At 47.0% G+C, this 25,005-nt stretch overlaps 1 protein-coding gene across 1 annotated transcript in view; it reads left to right on the top strand.

The window, feature by feature from the left end:
• The window catches only part of LOXHD1 (lipoxygenase homology domains 1), a 279,511-nt gene that overhangs the window by 245,043 nt on the left and 9,463 nt on the right, over nucleotides 1-25,005 (top strand). Inside the window, exon 43 of the mRNA XM_026649217.1 lies at nucleotides 18,163-18,333. Within this exon, the coding sequence (XP_026505002.1) occupies nucleotides 18,163-18,333 (171 nt within the window). The remainder of the gene's footprint in view (nucleotides 1-18,162; nucleotides 18,334-25,005) is intronic.

The raw sequence follows: 25,005 nt of genomic DNA, 5'->3' as shown, positions 1-25,005 counted from the left end.
AGGTCTCTGTTTTCTATTCAGTGGGCATGCCACTGGTTTGAAATTCCTGGCCTTGTGTTTTGGGGGGGTTATCAGATGCTTAGAGGCCTACAGGTTTTCAATAAAAATGCATTTATTTATACCATGATTATTGGTCATCTCATTGGAAATCATGCTCATTTATTTTTTTATTATTGTCAATGGCTGTTATACATTCTCCTTTCACACTGCTAACTAGCAGCTGGTCATTTTATTATCAATCCATCTCTCATTGGAGACTGCCAAGGAATTTGAACTACTCATGGGGGTGTCCACTTTTAAAACTTCTTAATACTCATAGAATCATAGACTCGTAGGACTGGAAGGGACCTCAAGAGGTTTTCTAGTCCAGTTCCCTGAACTCAAGACAGGACTAAGAATTATAGACCATCCCTGACAGGTGTTTGTCTAACCTGCTCTTAAAAGTCTCCAATGATGGAGATTCCACAACCCCCCTAGGCAATTTATTTCAGTGCTTAACCACGCTGACAGTTAGGAATTTTTTCCTAATGTCCAACCTAACCTGCTCTTGCTGCAATTGTCCTATTCTCAGAGGTTAAGGAGAACAATTTTTCGCCCTCCGCCTTGTAACAACCTTTTATGTACTTGAAAACTGTTATCATTTCCATCAGTCCATTCCCCGCCTTCCCCCCACCCCAGTCTTCTCTTCCCCAGACTAAACAAACCCAGTTTTTTCAATCTTCCATCATAGGTCATGTTTTCTAGACCTTTAATCATTTGTTGCTTTTCTCATTTGTCCACATCTTTCCTGAAATGTGGCACCCAGAACTGGACACCATATTCCAGTTGAGGCCTAATCAGCTTGGAGTAGAACGGAAGAATTACTTCTCATGTCTTGCTTACAACACTTCTGCTGCAGAATGATGTTTGCTTTTTTGCAACAGTGTTATACTGTTGACTCATATTTAACTTGTGATCCACTATGACCCCCAGATCCATTTCTGCAGTACTCCTTCCTAGGCAGTCATTTCCCATTTTGTCTGTGTGCAACTGATTGGTCCTTCCTAAGTGGAGTACTTTGCATTTATCCTTATTAAATTTCATTCTGTTTACTTCAGACCATTTCTCCAATTAGTCCAGATCATTTTGAATTTTAATCCTATCCTCCAAAGCACTTGCAACCCTTCCCAGCTTGGTATCGTCTGCAAACTTTATAAGCGTACTCTTTATGCCATTATCTAAATAATTGATGAAGATATTGACCAGAACCAGACCCAGAACTGATCCCTGTAGGATCCCACTGGATATGCCCTTCCAGTTTGACTTTGAACCACTGATAACTATTCTCTGGGAACAGTTTTCCAGCCAGTTATGCACCCACCTTATAGTAGTTCCATCTAGGTTGTATTCCCCTAGTTTGTTTATGAGGTCATTCGAGACAGTATCAAAAGCCTTACTAAAGCCAAGATATATCACATCTACTGCTTTCCCTGATCCACAAGGCTTGTTACCCTGTCAAAGAAAGCCAGTAGGTTGGTTTGACATGATTTGTTCTTGACAAATCCATGCTGACTGTTACTCATCGCCTTCTCATGACATTTCCCAAAAACGTGACCAATGTTGAAATATGTAAGGCCGCTACTTGGGTGTCTGTACATACTACGCAATAACTCACAACTCTGCTTCTGATACTGTGTTCGGCTCGGCTGTACTTACTTCCATACTGGACTCAACTTCGGGCCCTCCCCCCACCGTCTTAGAGAGAATTGCTCAGTATTCACCTAGAGTGGAGCACCTCTATGGACACTACTCGAAGAAGAAGAAATGGTTACTCAGTCTGTGCAGTTCTTTGAGATGTGTCCCCTTACAGGTGCTCCACTATCCGCCCTCCTTCCCCTCTGCTTCAGAGTTCTCTGCTATAGAGCTCCATGGTTGAGAAGGAACTGAGGGCAGTTTGCCCGCGCAGTGCTATAAAACAACAGCATGGGGCACAAGGCTGACTAGCATGCATGCGTGGGCCAAACAGATCACCACCACCGGAGATATCTCCGATCAAAGGTGCAGGGGTGCTAGCCCACCTAGAGTGGAGCACCCGTAAGGGGACACGTCTCAAAGAACCACAATGACTGTACAGAGTTAACAAGCATTTCTTCCAAATCCATTCCTGGTTTGGGAATTAGTCACCAATGTGGAAGTATCAGGTTTGAATGTTTTTCAGTATCTTAGGTTCCTGCATTTAAGTAACTAAAAACTCTGAGTAGTGACATTATTTCCCTATAGAAGCACAGTGACTCTCTTCTTATCTTTCTTTCCACCCATCTTGTTAGAAGAAGTTCTGTACAGTCTTTCTAGAGTCATCAGTTTCCAACACTTGATCATCTCCATCACCTTGATCCAAAGAGATTCAAAGAGCTTAATTACTGAGAAAACACATTTCTCTATATTGTCAGAGAAGTAGCAGAGAGAAGAGAGTCACCATGTAATTCAGTCCATTCCTCTGCCAGAACAGGATTGTCCCCTACATAATATGTATTAGTGTGTTTTCTGATTTTGTTTTCAATATCCCAAGTGCTTCCACCACTTCTTTTGGGTGACTCTTCCGCAGGACAATGAAGCTCATCCACCATTCTTGAGATAGACACAACTGGAGAATACCTTCTTTCTGACCATAATGGATAGTCCTTAAAGGAACTTATCAGCTATGGTCATACTACTGTAGGTCTTAAATTGCCTAGAACTTGCTTGCACTCACTATATATCTCAATTCTGAAGAGTCCATCACTGTAGTATGTAGGCACCAACTCAATTCCAGTCCTTTCAGACAATAATAAAACAATACATTATGAAAAGAAAATAAGGGACTCTCTATGCCCTTACTAAAGATTTGTTTACGTCTTTTTTGAAGCCCTTTAGTCAACGCTTGATGGTTATCCACGTATTCTATGCATCCAGTGCCCAGTTTTGTTTCCTGTTTTTGTTAAATCAGCCTGCTTAAATGTATCTTGAGATTCATCACATGGAAGTGGGTGAACACACTGAGCTCCTGTTTCAATAAGAGTTGTTGCTGTTCATCCTCTTTATTCATAGCTGGGGGGAAAGGCCCCTTCCTTGTATCTGTCTATCACAAACATGTGCTGTGGGGCTTTAGAGAACAAATAGAAGACAATCTCCCTTCCCCAAAGAGCTTACAGTCTGGATTTTTGACAGGATACAAAAAATTATTTAAGCAAACAAAATTGGGGAAGGTAGGACAAGGGTCACATAATAATTTTACATGGTTACTCATGTCCATCTAATGTAGCTCATTATTGTAGTATCAGATTCTCTCCCTCTCTCTGCCCCATAAGATTAAAATAACTCACTAGCCCATACAGCAGTTGTAAAGTTATCTGTTCTTTAAAAGCATATCTGTACTAATGAGCCTCATCTGTTATGCTTGCCTACAAATTACTCTTCACCCATGCTAAGTGCTCTTACATAAAGTGTGCCTCAGTAAAACATGAAATATGCTCCAATCACAAGACTATCTTTAGCATCCTCAAAACACTGTTACATATTCGCCCTGAGTAGTAAAGTGTTTTTGCACAGGAGTCTTTTAGAGGTACGATTTTCTGTCTCAGAGCCTTCGTGGAGTTTATTGTTAGGTTTCACCTGAGTCAAATTCCGTGATGCTCAAGTTGTACAGGCAGTGGAGAATAAAAATACATCTGTTCCTAAAAGCAGTGGAAAAGATAAGCTCACCATTTGTCAAAAGCTGTTAAGAGACATTTGGTTATCTCTCTACTCAGTGAGAAACAGTGTGGTATGAGATGCTGTATTAATTTAGATGGAATAAATGGGCCCAAAGAGTCAAAGGTGTTAACATGACCCAAGTCACTGTCCTACATGAAACAGTTTTAAACAAGGTTTTGGGTTTGGTACACAGAAACCTCAGCCTCAGTGCCATTGTAACGCATGCCTGCTTGGGGTGGCATGCTGTCCCCCTCTGGTGGCAACTAGACCAACTAGAAATTGATGAGTCTGCTATAGCTTTGGCTAAAAGAGATGTGTCTTTTACCTCATGCAGTACCAGCTCATGCATTAAGCTCCAGAGGTCCCAGGTTTTATCTTAGCCAATGACAACCAGGGTCTGTCAGCGTTACAAGTGGGGAATCATCAGGAATATCAACTGGGAAGTCTCTGAAGCTCGGGACGCACTTTCTCAGCTAGAGGAAGAAAGAAAAGAACACATGGTGGGGGGCTCCCCAGAGTTTCTTTTTTGAGGACCCCAAAAAGGGAATGATGGGTGGAAAAGGCTGTACCCTCATTTATTTTGTCCACCAGTTAAGCCTAAATTCTGAGGTACCAATTTTGGTTTATTGCTTTCCATTTCCACACTTTTCTTGTTTACCAGGTATGATCTTAACACAGTCTTTGAGTTATATCAGTAGGCCTTTTTGTTTGGACTCATTGAGCCTCTGTCTTGCTTTGCCAGCCTTTCCCATCAACATTGGTTATTATAACTTATTGTGACTTTTATGATCTTTCCACTCAATGTTTACAGTTGATCTCGCAAATCGGGTAAGTTTGTAGGCCCAGTTACCACAACAGGACTAATAGGAGCCCAAATGAGGTGAAATATATAAGGCTGTTCTATTCCTAGCTCTGTCGCTAGCCTGCTGGATGATATTAGGCATATCTCTCACCGCCCCGTGCCTCAGTTTCCCCATCTGTAAACTGGGGATCGTAGAATCATAGCAATGTAGGGCTAGAAGGGAACTTGACGTCACCAGGTCCAGCCCCCTCATTGTGGCAGGACCAAGTAAACCTAAACCATCCATGAGAGGGGTTTGTCGAACCTGTTTATAAAAACCTCCAATGATGGGGATTCCACAACCTCCCGTCGAAACCTGTTCCAGAGTTTCACTACCCTGATCGTTAGAAAAATTTCCCTAATATCTAACAGAAATCACAACTGCTGCAGATTAAGCCCATTATTTCTTATCCTACCTTCCATGGACATGGAGAACAATTGATCATTGTCCCCTTTATAACAGCCCTTAACATATTTGAAGACTGTTATCAGGTTTCCCCCCTCAGTCTTCTTTTCTCAAGACTAAACATACCCAGGTTTTTTTTAGCCTTTCCTCTAAACCTTTTATCATTTTTGTTGCTCTTCTCTGAACTCTCTACAGTTCGTCCATATCTTTCCTAAAGTGTGACATCCAGAATGGGACACAGTACTCCAGTTGAGGCCTCATCAGTGCCAAATAAAGCAGGACAATTACCTCCCATAACACTTTTATTAATATACTGCAGAATGATATTAGCCTTTTTCACAGCTGCATCCACATTGTTGACTCATATTCAATTTGTGATCCACTATAACCCCCAGAGCCTTTTCAGCAGTACAACCACCTACCCAATTTTTCCCCATTTTGTAGTTGTGCATTTGATTTTTTCCTTCCTAAATTAAGTACTTTGCACTTGTCTTTATTGAATTTCATCTTGATTTCAGACCAATTCTCCAATTTGTCAAGGTCATTTTGAATTCTAATCCTATCCTCCAAAGAGCTTGCAATCCCTCCTAGCTTGGTGTCATTTGCAAATTTTATAAGCGTACTATCTACTCCAGTTATCCCAGTTATTAATGAAAATATTTAATAGTACCAGACCTAGGACAGACCCCTGCAGAACCCCGCTACATACACCTCTCAGTTTGACAGCAAACCATTGATTACTATTATTTGAATGCAGTCTTTCAACCAGTTGTGCATCCACTTCGTAGTAATTCCATCTAGACCACATTTCCCTAGTTTGCACATCTACTACTTCCCACCTATCCACTAGTCAGTAGCCCTGTCAAAGAAGGAAATTAGGTTGGTTTGGCATGATTTGTTCTTGATACGGACTTCCTTTGGAAAGCACTTTGAGATCCACTGATGAAAAATGCTAAATAAAAGCATATAAAGGAATATCTCACTGACATGCTGTCTGGCGTGGTTCCCACCGCAGGGCAGACTGTCAAAAGCAGGGCAGGCACCCCAGACTGGTGGTATGTTCTATAATTAGATTTCACCAACTCAGTAACAAATGTGAACTCCTAAGTATTGTAGCAGTCTTACCATGAAAAAAGAATGAGGAGTACTTGTGGCACCTTAGAGACTAACAAATTTATTTGGGCATAAGCTTTCATGGGCTAAAACCCACTTCATTGGATGCATGCAGTGGAAAATACAGTAGGAAGATATATATATATATACACACACAGAGGACATGAAAAAATGGGTGTTGCCATACTAACTTTAATGAGAGTAATCAGTTAAGGTGGGCTATTATCAGCAGGCGAAAAAAAAACTTTTGTAGTGATAATCAGGATGGCCCATTTCCAACAGTTGACAAGAAAGTGTGAGTAACAGTAGGGGGGAAAATTAGCATGGGGAAATAGGTTTTACTTTGTGTAATGACCAATCCACTCCCAGTCTTTATTCAAGCCTAATTTAATGATGTCAAGTTTGCAAATTAATTCCAATTCTGCCGTTTCTCGTTGGAGTCTGTTTTTGAAATTTTTTGTTGGAGTATTGCGACTTTGAGGTCTGTAATCGAGTGACCAGGGAGGTTGAAGTGGTCTCCAACTGGTTTTTGAATGTTATAATTCTTGACGTCTGATTTGTGTCCACATTCCAACCTATCTTGCCATCTTGGCAAGCTGGACTTAGTGAAATGGTCACTTACACCAAAGCTCACAAAATATTCAGGTTGTTGCCAGTTCCAACCGACCAGGTCCAGTTCCAACTGACCAGTTCAAACCAGGTCAATTTGTACCTCAGCTCTCACATCAAAGACAACACTTGTAGCCAATCCTATAGTAAAAACTAACTAACTGAGAATTGATTAACCAGGAAAAAGAAATGAGAGAGTTATTTACATATTTAAGCAGGCAACATATATACACAATTGAATTACAGTTTATGGTCCCAAAAGGTGACTGAGTTATAGTAATCTGTCCGCACTGAATGTCTTTTAGGGCTAGGCCAGGTTGAGCCTGGGGGTCTCTGCTTCTGTTTCCTAGCTCCAGCTCTGTGAGAATCCAAACAGCAAAGAGATGTAGAATTTTCATGTGAGTGGTCTTTGTTCCCTTCTTCCAGAATTCCAGCTGATGGAACCAGCTTCCTTGTAGTATCCTGTGAGAGGGCTATTTGCTCAGTTTTGTATTGTGATGCTTCACAATGGCCCACTTAGGTTTGATAGTCTTTCTTGATGAGTGAGGGAACCCTCCTCCAGCTTGGGTTCACAAGTTCACAGCAGGCCTTTTTACAGTTATAAAGCAAAACATACATATCACCTTAAAGCACGGGATACAAACATTACAAGTAAGCTGAACACATGCAGCAACTTACAAGCCTTTATGGAGACTCAACACATCTTTACAAGTCTCTTGAGCAATACTAACATACAGGTGAGCTGGTCTGGTTTCCAGCTATGAGTTTGTCAGTGTTCAGCTGACACCTACTAGGGTTACCATACGTCCGTATTTTCCCAGACATGTCCGGCTTTTTAGTTCTTAAATCCCTATCCGGGAGGAATTTTGTAATATCTAAAAACGTCCGGGGAAATACAGAGGCATGGTAACCCTAGATAATCAGTTGTGGCAGCTGCAAATCAGCTCTCGCGCATGCGCAGCCCCATGAACCTTTGGCGGGAGGCTGGATTAGCTGTTTCTAACCAATCTACTGTAGTGCGCAGCCGCCTGTCAGCTGTTTTGGCAGGAAGCCAGCAGGTGAGCAGCGTGTGGCTGCAGTTTCCAACCCGGCTCCCATGGCAGGTAAAAGTGGTCCGTTTCCAGGGCAGAGCAGGCCTTTACTCCTCCCTGAGCAAGAAGTTGATACGGCTGTCCCGGAGGAGCTGGATCAGCAGCTCCTCTCTCCCCCTTGGCTCTGGGCTGTGGGAAATGTAAATTCCCCATTGCGTGGGCTGCTGCTGCTCCAAGGCTGGGAGCAAGAGAGCTGTCTGGATTGCTCTGTCCACCCCACCCCTTCGCACACAGAGGGAGTCTTTAATGAGTTTCTCAAATGCCCCCTCAGGCTGAGCGCCTGTGCGAGTTAGAAATCCGCCCCGCTCCCTCCCCTGCAGCTAGCAGCCCCTGGGCCAGAGGTGCACTCAAAGCACTTCACCTGGGTAAATAGTTCCCACCCAGCTGATAGGATGAGACTCAGGAGAGAGCAGTTTCTGGCTAGCCTTGGCCGAGAGAAGGGACCTGGTGAGTGCTGATCTCAAGTCTCTCCCACAAAGCTGATTGATTTTATTTTCAGTGTCACAGTCAGTTCTTCCCTGAGACATTTCAATTGCTCTTGCTGGAAATCAGAGGAAGTATTATTGTACATACGTCTGCTTCTCAATCTTTTTTCTTGAAATAGTCAATGGATCCTGGGGACTTTTAATAATAAAAAAAACCCTCCCGGAGTGCTTTTAATTCTATCTGGTTGTTACAGCCTTAGAACAGGTCTCTTTAGTAACTTCTTTAACATTTGAGTATGCCCTTGAAAATGACATTGTTTAGAGGGCAAATTTTCTTAACATTTAAGACGTATAGTGTCATATTGTATTTTCATTAAGACCACAGTTAAGAATCGTCCAGTTCAGTCACTGTAGATACATACTCAGGATTTCTTATTACATTGTAAAACTGAACTGTTTCCAGAGCTAAAACAGGCTTTTAGATCAGTCATGTGTAAATGCAAGTTCAATTTTTAAATTTCTTTTTATGTTTTGAATCTTTATACCTTTAATATCTTGAACTGGAGTGTGTTTTCATTTGTGCTGGAGAAATATCAAATGCATTGTATAAATAGATTACAATGTTTTTAAGACTTTATTTCTAATTGCTGAGTAACTTAATAGGAAAAGAAAGCACACTGCTGTTGGAAAAAGACGATAACATTTGTATCTACTGGAAATACACCCTCAGGTGTCTTAGAGCCAGGGGCGGCTCTATGTTTTTTGCCGCCCCAAGCACGGCAGTCAGGCGGCCTTCGGCGGCACACCTGCGGGCGGTCCGCGGGTCACACGGATTCGGCGGCATGTCTGTGGGTGATCTGCCGGTCCCGCGCCTTCGGCGTACCCACCGCCGAATTGCCACCGAAGCCGCGGGACCGGCGGACCTCCCGCAGGCATGCCACCAAAGGCTGCCTAACTGCTGCCCTCACAGTGACTGGCAGGCTGCTCCCCGCGGCTTGCCGCCCCAGGGGCGCGCTTGCTGCACTGGTGCCTGGAGCCACCCCTGCTTAGAGCTGATAGGAAACAAACAAAAGGAAGTATTTCTTCCCACAATACATAGTCAACCTGTGGAACTCATTGCCAGGGGATGCTGTGAATGTCAAAACCTTGATACCTCCATTGCCCCCATCATCACACAGGCATGAATGGATTTAGCCTAGGAGGCAGGGAAGCATTAGCCCCATTTGGAAGTGGGGATCGAGGGCACCGAGAGATGAAGTGACTTTCCTGAGACTAAGCAGGGAGTCTGCGGCAGAGCAGAGAATCAAACTCAGAACACCTGAGCCCCAGGCCTGTGCTTTAACCAGTAGGCAACCTTTCCTACCCTGAGGAGGGGAACCTCCTGTGTCACTTTGAGTGAGTGGGTGGAGTGAGGTGCTAGATCAAGCCAACAGGAGTGGGGAGCAGAGAGAGGCAGAGTGGGAACGGGGCCTTGGGCAGAGTGGGGGCAGGGCCTCAGGGAAGGGGCAGGGCCAGGTGGGGCACCCACCGGCAAAACCAAAAGTCAGCACCTATGCTTGCAAGCCCTGCTCCGTGGCTCCGGCAGCTCCCATTGGCGCTTTTCCCAGCCAATGGGAGCCACAGAGCTTGCGCTTGTGGTGGGCGCAGCACGTGGAGACCCCTTGGCTGCCCCTGATCCTAGAAGCCAGAGGGACCTGTGGCAGGAGGGGTGAGTAGGCAAGCGGGGCAGGGTGAAGAGACGAGCGATGAGCCAGCAGTCGGTGGGGGGCTGAGTAGGCAAGTGGTGGGTGGGGAGGGTGAAGAGGCGAGCGACAACTGGAAATAGGGTGACCAGACGTCCCGATTTTATCGGGACAGTCCCGATTTTAGGGGACTTGTCCCGCGTCCCAACCTTACATTGGTCGGGACGCACCTTGTCCCGATATTGGGGGGACCGCAGCAAGCCGGCGCTGCTGGCGCCACTCACCTCTTCCTCCTGGGCCCTGGGGCAGTGCCGGCGCGGCAGCGCCAGTCGGCCGGCCGGCAGGAACCTGCAGAGTGCAGCCCTGCCCCAGGCACACAGAGACGGCGAAAAGGTCTCCACTCTGCTGCGTGCTGCAGCGGAGCGGGGCTTGTAGACGCGGGCGGCGGGCAGAGAGCCCCTCAACCCAACCCAACCCGCCCGAGCGACGCGACCCTAGGAACCAGAGGCAGGAACCTGCCTGCTGGATGCTTCCTGAGAGCCGCTCCAGCAGGTAAGCACTGCTGGGACTCACCTGGCCCCCTGGCAGGTCCCTCTGGGGGGGCTCCTGGCCAAGCAGGTGTGCAACCTGGCAGCCAAAGGGGGGGACTCCCAGGGAGGGTTCGGGGCGAAGCTGCGGAGAAGGGAGCGGGGCGGTCTCGGGGAGGGGAGACCAGCACCAACCCACTTGCCTTTCTCCCTGTCTGCACTGCAACAGATTTGGGTTTATCTTTATATTAAGGGGTAAATTCACATGCAAAATTTTCATTGAATTCAATAGGTGTTCCATGCATATAATGACGCCTGGAGATGGCCCATAATTTACACACTGTTTTTTTGCTCTTCTCTGGACTTTCTCCACAATCTTTAACATATTTATCCTCACAACTCCCCTCTGAGGCAGGGAAGTGCTAATATCCCCATTTTACAGATAGCCTCTCTGTGCATCAGTTCCCTAAGGCCCAGATCCTCAAAGGTATTTAGGCGCTTAACTCCCATTAAAATCAATGGTAGTTAGGTGCTTATTTACCTTTGAGGATCTAAGCCATAAGTGGCTTACCCAAGGTCTGTGATGGAGCAGGGAAGCTGGGTCTCCCGAGTCCTATGCTAGCACCTTAACCACTGCACCCTCGTCTCTCTTTTATGTTTCATCCTAATCTGTGTCTCTCCATACTTTCATTGTCTGTCATTAATGTAATATTCTTCTAAACAAGATTGTAGTAGCGCAGTGCACTGAAGTAACTGCCACCTCTTTTTTTAACAACACACTCTCCGCTAATGATTTCTACAGGCGCCATGTCACTCTTCTCATCGAATGAAATGTTGCTCAGATTGATGAAAGGGCAACAGATATGTAATCGATTAATTTACAATACTTGGCTATGAAGGGCTAGATTGTGCCTTTATAACTCAGCCCTAAGTAGATACATAGAGCTGAAACACCCCTATGGGAGCTCAGCAAGGGATTTCACCATGGGGAGACACAATCCATCTGTGAACATCCAGATAAGCCTGCTACCCCTAGTCCTGTGCTTAGCCTGCGCTAGTCCTCCTTCTTCTCTTCCTTTGAGGAGATTTATCTTCCTGGGGTGTGCACAGAGGGATCAGTCTCCGTGGTCCCTCAAATGCAGTGACTATGGCTGGCCATTGGCAGGGCTTCACTGGGGAAAGGTTTTGTGCCTCCACCAGCATCCCCCCACAAGGGCAAGTTGCAATCTGGACTTAAGCAAAGCTGTTAATTGGACAAACTTGTGTTCAGTTACTGCTAATAGTGGAAGGCACATGTGAGTAACTTTACTCCTGTGAGTAGTCCCACTGAAAGTCAGTGGACCCACTCATGGTACTAAGCACTCTGCCCCTAGGCTTTAGTCACTATAATGTCCTAAGTGGGCCATAAGCCTGAGCCTTCCAGAAAGTCACTCTAGGCTTTAGTGGCGAAAGGACTAGCTATTCTGTGTGTTTTTAGAACTAGAGGTCACCAAATTAATTTAATAGGCAGCAGGTTTAAAACAAACAAAAGGAAGTATTTCTTCACACAATCAATCTGTGGAACTCTTTGCCATAGGATGTTGTGAAGGTGAAGACTAAAGAAAGGAAAGAATGAGACCAGCAGAATAAGGACAGTGCACTTCAAAAAAAGCAGACTTCAACAAACTCAGAATTTGTAGGGAAGAAAATGGGATGGGAGGAAATCTTAAGAGAAGTAGGAGTTCAGAAGAGCTGAGGGTTTCTCAAGGAGACAGTATTAAAGGCACAATGGCAAACGATCCTGATGCACACAACGCACAGTCAACCTGTAGAACTCTTTGCCAGAGGATGTTGTGAAGGTCAAGACTATAACAGGGTCAAAAAAGAACAAGATAAATTCATGCAGGATAGGTCCATCAATGGCTATTAGCCAGGATGGGCAGGGATGGTGTCTCTAGACTCTGTTTGCCAGAAGCTGGGAATGGGCAACAGGGGATGGATCACTTGATGATTATCTGTTCTATTCATTCCCTCTGAAGTACCTGGCATTGGCCACAGTCGGAAGTCAGGATACTGGGCTAGATGGACCTTTGGTCTGACCCAGTATGGTCATTCTTACGTTCTTTTCTCTGGGAAATGTAGCCCTGGTCTACATTTAAAATTTAGTTGGACTTAGATCTCTTAGAGGTGTGAATTTTTCACACCACATAGCGCTGTAATTAAGCCAACCTAGACCCTGGTGTAGACATGGCTAGGTCGACAGAAGAATGTTTCCAGTAACCTAGCTGCCACCACACTGGGAGGTGGTTTACTAGAGTGATGGAAAGCCCTCTTCCATTGATGTAGAAAGTGTCTACACTATGGTGCTGCAGCAGCAGAGCTGCAGCTATCTAGCTGTAGCACCACTCCCAGCAGTGCTTACTTGAGGTGGCTCCCAGGAAGAGCTGGCAGGTCCCTGAGGTAAGTGTCAGAGGCTGCATCCTCCTCCCCAGCAGAGTGTGTGCAGACCAGTCCACCTTGCTCATGGCAGAGCCAAGGAAAGGAGGCACCTGCCTCTGCACATGCTGATTCATAGATTCATAGATTCTAGGACTGGAAGGGACCTCGAGAGGTCATCGAGTCCAGTCCCCTGCCCGCATGGCAGGACCAAATACTGTCTAGACCATCCCTGATAGACATTTATCTAACCTACTCTTAAATATCTCCAGAGATGGAGATTCCACAACCTCCCTAGGCATGATCATTTTTCCATAGTGGCGATAGTGCAACGTCGGCAATTTCAGTGTCTTTTCTGAGTTCGTACCGTGCACCGTAGTGTTTTCTCAAGAGCTCTTTATTTGATATTTTATTTTACTACCCCTAAGCACAATGCCAAAACGAAAGTGTAAATTCACTGCAGAACTAAAGACGAAATTCCCCTGTTTTCAAAGTGGTAGAGAAACATGGGAAGCTGAGTGCTTGGTATGTAGACCTGGTACTTACGTCTCTGTGAAAAATAAAGGCGCTAATGATTTACAAACTCATGTGGACTCAGACAAGCACAAAAAAGCAGTTCGAGGAGAGAGCTCATCAACAAAATTGACAGGTTATTTTGTAAAACCAGGCAGCAAATCAGAGGGTCCCTTTACTGCAGCAGAGGGTGCGTTTGCATTTCACACCGTTAAGCATCATAATAGCTTTAAGTCAATGGATTGCACATCTGTCTTGTTGAAGAAGACATTCCCTGATTCTGAAGTAGCACGGAAATTTTCAAGTGCTAAAACCAAGACAGAAGCCATTGTTATCTCTGTGCTTGCACCGCATTCTGTTGATGTTGTTCTGAAAACGTTTGAAGAAAATGACATAGCTTACTGTGGAGTTGCTACAGACGGAAGCAATCACGGTTCAGTGAAAATATTTCCAGTAATTATTCAGTATTTCGGACTGGAAGAATGGCAGTTTGCAGTCAAAATTGATTGAGGTCCAGAACACACCTAATGAGACTGCCGACACGATTGCTCATTACACAGGGCAGGCTGGGGCTGAGCACGGTAGGCTGCTGCCCAGTTCACTTACCCACCTTAGCAAGCAGGGATTGCACCTGGCAGCATTCATCTGCTTAATGTACAATCAGGACACCATTGTCCTGATATTCAGGTAAAATTTTGCATTTGGTAGCTTCCTAGGGCCCCCTCTCGCAGCTTCCTCATGGCTCTGTGCACCTGTGTCTGTCGTCGTCGTCCCCGACCCCGTCCCCGCTCGCCCAATGTGTCCTGATATTTCACTCTTGCGATCTGGTCACCCTAAGTGGCAAGCCAGCGGCGGGCGGGGGGTGGTGAAGAGGCGAGCGCAGAGGGAGCCAGCAGTGGGCGGGAGGGCGAGGAGGCGGGCCAGCAGCAGGCGCGGGGGGGGTGTGTGTGAAAAGACCAGCGGTGGGCAGCAGGGGTTGAAGAGGCGAGCGGCAAGGGAGCCAGCAGTTGGTGAGCGGGCAGAGATGAGGAGGCAAGAAGTGGTGAGCCAGCGGCAGGCGGGGGGTCTCGGGATGGGCATGGGGGTTTCTGGCAGGGGAGTGAGGAGGTGAGTGGCAGGTGGGAGGAGGCAAGCGGTGCGTGGGGACTGAGGAGGGACGCAGCAAGCCAGCGGTGGTGCAGGGCTGAGCGGGGGGGGGCCAGGACCTGGAGCAGAGTGGGGGCGGAGCGTGGGAGGAGTGGGGGTGGACTGTGGGCGGGGCCGACTCTCCCCCTCCCCCCCCGTGGAGTGTCCTCTTTTTTGAATGTTCAAATATGGTAACCCTAACACCTACAACCTTGGCAAGAGCTGGCACCTCATCTACCAGCATGTCTCTCCCCACTCTGATGACCTCACACATTTGTTTTGAGTTTCCGATCAATATGATTTATTTGTATTGTCCCATTTTACAGATGATGCCTGATATGGTCAAATAGAGCGGCTGGTGGGCAGATAAGCAGGAGTAGTGTAGCAGGGCCACATGGATGGGAATGCATTATCAGCTCTAGCTCTGACAGTGGCCAGTATCTAATGTTTTAGAGGAAGACTAAAAGAAAGCCATAGTGCACCTAGCCAATTGTGCAGTGCTGTAGTGAGGGAATGGGGAACACAGTTGCTTATTGACCCCCTAAAACGGTCATTTTACTACCTGACGTGGATTTTTGAAATCCGTCTCAAGTACTAGTAATTGCAGATGTTATCATTCAGGGATGGCCAAACTGCGGCTTGCGAGCCACCTGTGTACAGTTAAAGTACAGTTCGCAGAGCTCCCCCCCACCCCATTGTCTGCCTACCAGATTGGGGATGGAGCTCGGGGTTTCTGCCCTGCAGCAGGGGGACTGGGGGGTGGGGGGCTGAATTAACTGATGCATACTGAGAGTGGAGGGGCACAATTTAAAGGTTCAGCTCCCCCCCCCAGGAGCTTGAGTCACGCCCCCCCAAGACACCTCCCCTCTTACACTCAGCGGCCCCTCCCTGCAACTCCTAGGTGTTAGCCCTGAGGGCCGTGGCTCCCAGCTTGCCAGCTTCAGCAGCTGCTGTGCAGGGACGGGCCCTGAGGAAGCATGTGACCGAGTGGGGCCAGCAAACCCTGGCAAAAATCTGGGTGCGCCACCCCCCAACCACGCATCACCTCTGGTTCTGCCCAGCAGGAAGGGAGGTCTCAATAATTGGGAAGGGGCGCTTATAACTATTTCAGAGTAGGTCTGAACTGGATTTTTCTCATACAACTGTAAAGAATCGGTGTCTGCAGACAATAGACATGACTAGCTAGTCTATGGGGCCGGGGCCATCTTTTCACACTTGCCAACTCCAGCAACCCCATGAACAGAAAACAGATGGAAGAACTGAACTGCTCCTTGTGGCTAAGGTTGCTTGGAGGAGATAATACATCTCCCTACATGACAGTAAATTATACAACTGCCAGAGTCGAGCCAGCAAAGTGATTCTGTTTTCCCCAAAGCTCTTCTCCTCCTCTAATTACATTTGAAATGTTTTGCTTGCTATTGAAAATGTCACTTCCAGCAGTGGGACCATGCAGGAAGCCTACGTGTCATAGCCGTGGGTTTTATTAGGACAGGTTTGCTGCTGGGGATTTCAATGACAGCAGAACAGGCTCGGAATTAAGTACCTTTTGTTGAAAACATTGATCTGGGTAATCAACACTTGTTATGGTGATCAGAAAAAAGCATGTTTGACAAAGGCATAGCAGTGACCAGGACTATTTTTAAGACCAAGGTTGTACAAAAGAAGCAGTGACTGGTCAGTCACTTAGTATTTAATATCTTATAAAACTGCAGCAGAGACAAACACATTGGTCCAAGTTCATCCCCAGCATAAGTGCAGCAAAGTCAATAAAGTCCCTCTAGGCTTTCGTACAGTGCACCTTGGCCTGATCCCAGCCCTTCTGTGCGTCCCAGGCTCCTGTTGGCATCAGTTTTAGGCCTTCAAGGAACAGGTCTGTTACAAGCATAAAGCAAACCATGCACATTGAGAGACAAAGTCAGCCCTTGCATCTACAGACAGTGGGATCAGGGTGGGAGAGGGAATCCGCTTGCGGGGCTGCTCTAGAGCAGAGGTTCTCAAACTTTTTTTGCTGGGTCCCCTTTTGAAAACATTTCAGGCTGTGATGACCCCGCCCTCCCATTCTTGGTACCAGATATAGCTTTTGCGGTGTCAGAGCAGATCCCTACAGAACTAAGTAACCATACCATGCCACCCTTACTTCTGTGCTGCTGCTGGCAGCACCACTGCCTTTAGAGCTGGGCATCTGGCCAGCAGCCGCTGCTCTCTGGCTGCCCAGCTCTGAAGGCAAGGAAAAAGGACAAGCAAGGAAAAATCATGGATATTCGTGTTCCAAAAATCCACCCAGACAGAGATCGGAGGACAAAAAAAAAGGTCATGTCTGGGAAAACCTGGATGTATGTAACCCTATTTTTTGTGATGTCATGACATTCCCCCCCCCCAATAGCCTCATGACCCCCTTTTGGGTCGGGGCCCCCAGTTTGAGAAACGTTGCTTTAGAGGATCTCTGCAGGGCAGCTTACACAGGCTTAGGACTGAGTAGGCCAAGGGAGGCGTGAAGCCGGTGGATCTGCAGAGCAGTGGATCCTCAGGTCTCTCTGCCATGGGGCTACGTTAGGGAAGCTAAGGAGCAGCGGCATGAGCACGAGATGCTCCCACTCTTTACCCTTCCCATATCTCGCTAGAACCCAGCCCAGGCTGGGCTGAGGATCTGGCCCACAATAGGCTACTTTTTTTTGTGGTGTAATTCCATTGGCTTCAAAGGAGTTACAACAGGGATGGATCTGGGTCCATTTACAAAGAGAGCTTTGAAACAGAACGTTTCAACTGAGGTTTCATTCCCTGAAAGGCGGCTGTGCCAATGCAGCACCTTCTTACTCGGCAGGTCTGCTCCTGGGTGTAAACGCAAGAATCATTGTCATGTATCAGAGTGCTGCTTCGTTCCCAACCCCAGACACAATGGGCCAGATTTTCAAAAGACAGAGTCTCCAGCTCTTCACCCTGGGTTTTTAAATTAAAAATGTAGGGGATAATTAAAAGGATCAATCCAGAATAAGTGAATACATCTGTCTATCTCTTCTGTAGAGAGAGATCTCTTATGTGTCTACAGGCATGTCACGGTGTGTGTGCACACACACACATATGATGGTCCCCATTTAAAAAGTCCAATTTACTAACAGTTACATTGCCCTATACTTAGACTACGAAATAATTAGTATTGTAGAGATTGCAGTGAGGTAAATCTTGACTCTCTAATGGCATCTATGATATATCCACTGTGAACTCTCCTCTCAACACAGAGCTAGCCCCAGCAGCCCTTCACAAGGATATCTGCAATAATAGCAAAGTGGGGTTCAGAAAGAGTGGAAGAACTTACGGTCCAGTTCACCTAGTCTGACTCTTCCCCAACATGTGGGGAGCCTTCTTGGGGTCCAGAGGAGGGGGGCTGCTGCTGCCCTACAACTGGCTGCCCTGCCTCCTTACTCATGATATTTCTTTTAATGTAGGACCAGATTCCTTTTTAGAAACCAGTGAATCTACTCAAGAGGGAAGGTGCCACGCAGCCAGAGTAAGAGGATCAGAACGTGGTCCTTATAGGATAAGCTCACAGGGTAGCGACCTTGTCTTCTCTGCCTCTGTAGAGCACCAGGCCCGCTTATGGCCCTTTCTAAACAAAGGCCATACCTTTTCAGTGCCCACAGGTTCCTTCTGGCGATGGGTATGTCACCTACCCAAGCATTATATATTTGTTCTTTTTCACCAAAAAGGAGTTGCACCTGGCTGGCACTTGGAATACATCGACGTGAAAGATGCCACCCTGGATAAGACGTTCCGCTTCCAGTGTGATCGCTGGCTGGCTAAAGGCGAAGATGACGGTCAGCTCATAAGAGAACTGGCTTGTGCCAATAACGACATCCTGGAACTGAAGGAGCGCACATGTAAGTTGGAGACTTTCTCTGAGAGTCACCGGATGGCTGGAGCTATTGAAACCACTCAGCTGAGAGTCACCGGACTGGCACTTGGTGCTCTCAGGCGTAGTTTACCTCAGTGCCTGTCGATACCCCGCACCGTGGTTTTATGAGAGAAGATTTATGAGGGGGAAGCACACTTAGTCTCACTCTAGGCTGAAAGTGAAGATGGCACCATATGCATCTGTTGACGCTGGCACTATGCAGAGATAATACAAGGTTATGTCTTCATTAGAAATAATGGGCTTGAATCTTTAAGGTGGAAAATAAGTTCAGTTTCCAAAGGCGTACAGGTAACATTGCCCCAGCTGCCTTGGGGCTGCAAGCTCGACTGCAGGGTTTAAAACCCCATAGCCCTGATTCTGCTCTGAGTTATTCCTGATTTGACACCAGGGTAACTCCACTGAGGTCAGTGGTGAGGGAGAAAGCATTATTATTTCATAGCTCCGACAAAAGTGCCAGGCATGTCACAGGTCCCTGCCCTGAGGAGTCTGGAGAATTTATATCATGTCACCCAAGGTATGTCTGCACGTGGAGCTTGGGGTGTGATTTCCAGCTCGATGAGGCATACCCGTGCTAGCTTTCATCGAGCTAGCATGCTAAGAACAGAGTGCAGCTGTGGTGATGTGAGGCTGCCTCGAGTACAGACCTGTCTGAGGCGCTAGGCACATCCTCGGGGCAGCTAGCCTCTCCCACCACTTGCGCTGCTGTAGCCACACTCTATTGTTAGTGCACTAGCTTGATGAAGAGACAAACCCATGCTAGCTCTCGAGATGGGAATTACATCCCCAGCTGCAAGTGCAGACATACCCTAACAAATCCTTCATCTTAGGGTGACCAGATGTCCCGTTTTTAAAGGGACAGTTCTGTTTTTTGGGACCTTTTTCTTATATAGGCACCTATTCCCCCCCCCCCCATCCCGTTTTTTCAGTTGCTATCTGGTCACCCTACTTCAGCTTAATTCAACTCTGTCCATTCAATTGGACACCCTTGCATAATATGCCATTCATCTACCTAAGGTACTTATAAGTACAAGGCTCTTAGGCAGGGCCGTTCTTACCCATACGCAAAGTACGCAGCTGTGTAGGGCACCAGGAAATTTGGGGCACCACATTCCCTGGTGCCCTGCGCAGCTGCGTGCTGCTCAAGCCCCTGCTCCGGCTCTTCCCCAGGGCCCCTGCCCCTGCTCTTCCCCGCCTCTTCCCTGCCCTCACTCCCCTGAGCTCTGCAGCAGGGCAGGGGCTGCACTCACAGGCGGCGGGAGTGTAGCAACCCAGCCCCAGCCACGCCGCTGGTGAGTGCTGGGGGGTGGTTCCCCCCTGCCCCACAAGCCAGCCCTGCCTCCCCACGGAGGCCTGGGGCCAGGCCCCCCCCGTTCCCCCACGTGGAGGCCTGGGGCCCCCCCCCACACACACACCCCTGAAGGGGGGCTGCGTAGGGCCCCAGAATAGCTAGGGATGGCCCTGCTCTTAGGCAAAGTAAGCATGGATCGGTAACTGGTTAAGAGACAGGAAACAAAGGATAGGAATAAATGGTCAGCTTTCAGAATGGAAAGGTCAATAGTGGAGTCCTCCAAGGATCTGTACTGGAATCTCTGCTGGTCAACATATTCAGAGACGAAATGGAAATGGGGGTAAACTGTGAGGTGGCAAAGTTTGCAGATGATACAAAGTTACTCAAGATAATTAAGTCCAAAGCTGACTGCAAAGATTTACAGAGGGATGTCACAAAACGGGTGACTGGGCAACAAAATGGCAGATAAAATTCAGTGTTGATAAATGCAAAGTAATGCACATTGGAAAACATCATCCCAACTATACATATAAAATGATGGGGTCTAAATTAGCTGTTACCACTCAAGAAAGAGATCTTGGAGTCACTATAGATAGTTCTCTGAAAACATCCGCTCAATATGCAGCGACAGTCAAAAAAAAAAGGGGAACAGAATGTTAGGAACAGGGCTGGCTCCAGGGTTTTGGCCGCCCCAAGCAGCCAAAACAAAAAACAAAAAACAAAACAAAAAACAAAACAAAAAAAAAGCCGCGATCGCGATCTGCGGCGGCAATTCGGCAGACGGTCCCTCACTCCGCCTGGGAGTGAAGGACCTCCCGCCGAATTGCCGCCGAATACCTGGACCTGCCGCCCCTCTCCAGAGTGGCTGCCCCAAACACCTGCTTGAGAAGCTGGTGCCTGGAGCCGGCCCTGGTTAGGAACCACTAGGAAAGGGATAGATAATAAGACAGAAAATATCATAATGCCTCTATATAACTCCATGGTACACCCACACCTTGAATACTGTGTGCAGTTCTGGTTGCCCCAGCTCAAAAAAAGATATGGGAATTGGAAAAATCTGTAGAGAATGGTAGGTTATGCAACAAAATGAGTAGGGTTATGCAACAGCTAACATATGAGGAGAAATTAAAAAGATGGAGTGTTCAGCTTAGAAAAGAGACAACTAAGGGGGAATGTGAAAAAGGTCTGTAAAGTCATTAATGGTGTGGAGAAAGTGAATAGGGAAGCGTTATTTACCCCTTCACATAACACAAGAAGTAGGGATCACCCAATGAAATTAATAGGCAGCAGATTTACAACAAACATAAGGAAGCAACAGAGGGTCCTTTGGCACCTTTAAGACTAACAGAAGTATTGGGAGCATAAGCTTTCGTGGGTAAGAACCTCACTTCTTCAGATGCAAGTAATGGAAATCTCCAGAGGCAGGTATAAATCAGTGTGGAGATAACGAGGTTAGTTCAATCAGGGAGGGTGAGGTGCTCTGCTAGCAGTAGAGGTGTGAACACCAAGGGAGGAGAAACTGCTTCTGTAGTTGGATAGCCATTCACAGTCTTTGTTTAATCCTGATCTGATGGTGTCAAATTTGCAAATGAACTGGAGCTCAGCAGTTTCTCTTTGGAGTCTGGTCCTGAAGTTTTTTTGCTGTAAGATGGCTACCTTAACATCTGCTATTGTGTGGCCAGGGAGGTTAAAGTGTTCTCCTACAGGTTTTTGTATATTGCCATTCCTGATATCTGACTTGTGTCCATTTATCCTCTTGCGTAGTGACTGTCCAGTTTGGCCAATGTACATAGCAGAGGGGCATTGCTGGCACATGATGGCATATATAACGTTGGTGGACGTGCAGGTGAATGAGCCGTTGATGTTGTAGCTGATCTGGTTAGGTCCTGTGATAGTGCTGCTGGTGTAGATATGTGGGCAGAGTTGGCATCGAGGTTTGTTGCATGGGTTGGTTCCTGAGTTAGAGTTGTTATGGTGCGGTGCGTGGTTGCTGGTGAGAATATGCTTAAGGTTGGCGGGTTGTCTGTGGGCGAGGACTGGCCTGCCTCCCAAGGTCTGTGAAAGTGAGGGATCATTGTCCAGGATGGGTTGTAGATCACTGATGATGCGTTGGAGTGGTTTAAGCTGAGGGCTGTAGGTGATGGCCAGTGGAGTTCTGTTGGTTTCTTTTTTGGGCCTGTCTTGTAGCAGGAGGCTTCTGGGTACACGTCTGGCTCTGTTGATTTGTTCCTTTATTCCCTTGTGTGGGTATCGTAGTTTAGAGAATGCTTGGTGAAGATCTTGTACGTGTTGGTCTCTGTCTGAGGGGTTGGAGCAGATGCGGTTGTACCTCAGTGCTTGGCTGTAGACGATGGATCGTGTGGTGTGTCCGGGGTGGAAGCTGGAGGCATGAAGGTAGGCATAGCGGTCGGTGGGTTTTCGGTATAGGGTGGTGTTAACATGGCCATTGCTTATTTGTACTGTGGTGTCCAGGAAGTGGACCTCCCGTGTAGATTGGTCCAGGCTGAGGTTGATGGTGGGGTGGAAGCTGTTGAAATCATGGTGGAATTCTTCCAGGGTCTCCTTCCCATGGGTCCAGATGATGAAGATGTCATCAATGTAGCGTAGGTAGAGAAGGGGTGTGAGTGGACGAGAGCTGAGGAAGCGTTGTTCCAGGTCAGCCATAAAGATGTTGGCATATTGTGGGGCCATGCGGGTGCCCATAGCGGTGCCACTGGTCTGGAGGTATATATTGTCACCAAATTTGAAATAATTGTGCGTGAGGATAAAGTCACAGAGCTCAGCAATAAGTTGTGCTGTGTCATCATCAGGGATACTGTTCCTGACAGCTTGTATTCCATCTGTGTGTGGGATGTTTGTGTAGAGAGCCTCTACATCCATGGTGGCTAGGATGGTGTTTTCTGGGAGGTCACCAATGCATTGTAGTTTTCTCAGGAAATCTGTGGTGTCACGGAGATAGCTGGGAGTGCTGGTGGCGTAGGGTCTGAGTAGGGAGTCCACATATCCAGACAGTCCTTCAGTGAGAGTGCCAATGCCCGAGATGATGGGGCGTCCAGGGTTTCCAGGTTTGTGGATCTTGGGTAGTAGATAGAATAACCCCGGTCGGGGCTCTAAGGGTATGTTGATTTGTTCCTGTGTTAGTGTAGGGAGTGTCCTGAGTAGATGGTGCAGTTTCTTAGTGTATTCCTCAGTGGGATCTGAGGAAAGTGGCCTGTAGAATTTGGTATTGGAGAGTTGTCTGGCAGCCTCCTTCTGGTAGTCAGACCTGTTCATGATGACAACAGCACCTCCTTTATCAGCCTCTTTGATGATAATGTCAGGGTGGTTTCTGAGGCTGTGGATGGCATTGCGTTCTGCACGACTTAGGTTATGAGGCAAGCAATGTTGTTTTTCCACAATTTCTGCCTGTGCACGTCGGCGGAAGCATTCTATGTATAGGTCCAGACTGTCATTTCGACCCTCAGGAGGAGTCCATGTGGAGTTCTTCTTCCTGTGTTGTTGGTGGGAGGGTATCTGTGTATCAGTGCGCTGTTCAGTGTTATCTTGAAAGTATTCTTTGAGTCGGAGGCGGCGAAAGTAGGCTTCCAGATCACCGCAGAACTGTATCATGTTCGTGGGGGTGCTGGGGCAAAAAGAGAGTCCCCGAGATAGGACAGACTCTTCTGCCAGGTTGAGTGTGTAGCTGGATAAATTGACGATATTGCTGGGAGAGTTAGGGGTACCCCTGTTGTGGCCCCATGTGCCAGGTAGGATTTTAGACAGCTTACGGTCCTTTTTCCTTTGTAGAGAGGTGAAGTGTGTAATGTAGATCTCCTGTCTTATTTTAGTAAAGTCCATTTGTGTGGAGGGTTGGTTATTTATGAAAGTCTCCAGGTTGGAGAGCTCTTTCTTGATGTTTATCTGTTTGCTGTATAGGATGCTGATCAGGTGGTTCCTCAGTTTCTTTGATAGAGGTGTTCACACCTCTACTGCTAGCAGAGCACCTCACCCTCCCTGATTGAACTAACCTCGTTATCTCCACACTGATTTATACCTGCCTCTGGAGATTTCCATTACTTGCATCTGAAGAAGTGAGGTTCTTACCCACGAAAGCTTATGCTCCCAATACTTCTGTTAGTCTTAAAGGTGCCACAGGACCCTCTGTTGCTTTTTACAGACTCAGACTAACACGGCTACCCCTCTGATACTAAACATAAGGAAGTTCTTCACACAACGCAGTCAGCCTGTGGAACTCATTGCCAGGTGATGTTGTGAAGGCCAAAAGTATAACAGGGTTCAAAAATTAGTTAGATAAGTTCATGGAGGATAGGTTCATCAATAGCTATTAACCAAGATGATCAAGGATGCAACCCCATGATCTGGGTGTCCCTAAACCTCTGACTGCCAGAAACTGGGACTGGACAACGGGATGGATCACTTGATAGTTGCCCTGTTCTGCTCATTCCCTGTGAAGCACCTGACATTGGCCAGTATTGGAAGGCAGGATACTGGACTAGATGGACCATTGGTCTGACCCAGTATGGCCATTCTTATGTTTTTAAACCAGAATGGAAATTATTCTGATAAAGGATGTTGACTACTTTTGTTTTACTTTTTAATTTATTTTCTTCGGGTGTTTAAAATACATCTGGAGGGGCCCCTCCAGTGCTCTGGGTCCCTGTCTCATAAATTAGAATTTACAATATAAACGTAGTCAACGGATTGTCCAAAAATACACCCTCCTCAATCCATCCCCTCCTCAGCAGACTAAACAAAGTACAGGGGTGGGGGGAAGATGAGCTTTGCAGCATGCTCAGGAAGTTAACAAATCCAGGCTCTGGCAGACCAGTGAGGGAGCAAATTCCAAAATCATGGAACCCTCATAGAGAATGCCTTGTCAGCAGCTCCTTATTTGTATTGAAAGTGCCTCTGATGGTCTCATCCGTGGCTGCTTATGACAGACCGAGAGGTGATCTCTCATGGTACCAGGTTCAAAACCAGTTTAGGGCTTTATAGTTTAAAACCAAAACCTTGAATTCTACCTGGAAGCTTACTGGAAGCCAGTGCAGATTACAGAACACTGATCTAAAGTGCTCCCAATGTGTAACTCCCCTTAATAAGCAGGCTACGGCATTATGCACTAGCTGCTGCTTCCTGGTGGTCCCAAGGCATAAGCCCATGTGGAGCACCTTACAGCAGTTTAATTATGAGGTGGTCAAGGAATGGACAATTGTGAGAGGATTCCCACAGGAGAGAGAAGGTTGTAAATCGTTTTGCCAGGGAGAGATGGACGAGAGCACTCTTGGCTACAGCCACTGCCTGGGCCTTTAGGAGCTGCCCATGACCTAATACCTCGCCCCCATATACACA

This window comes from Terrapene carolina, unplaced genomic scaffold, assembly GCF_002925995.2.
Source record: "Terrapene carolina triunguis isolate 2854851 unplaced genomic scaffold, T_m_triunguis-2.0 Scaffold69, whole genome shotgun sequence".
In the NCBI taxonomy this organism is placed as follows: Eukaryota; Metazoa; Chordata; order Testudines; family Emydidae; genus Terrapene; species Terrapene triunguis.
The sequence above is the reverse complement of the archived record's forward strand: the minus strand, read 5'-3'. Positions and strand labels throughout refer to the sequence as shown.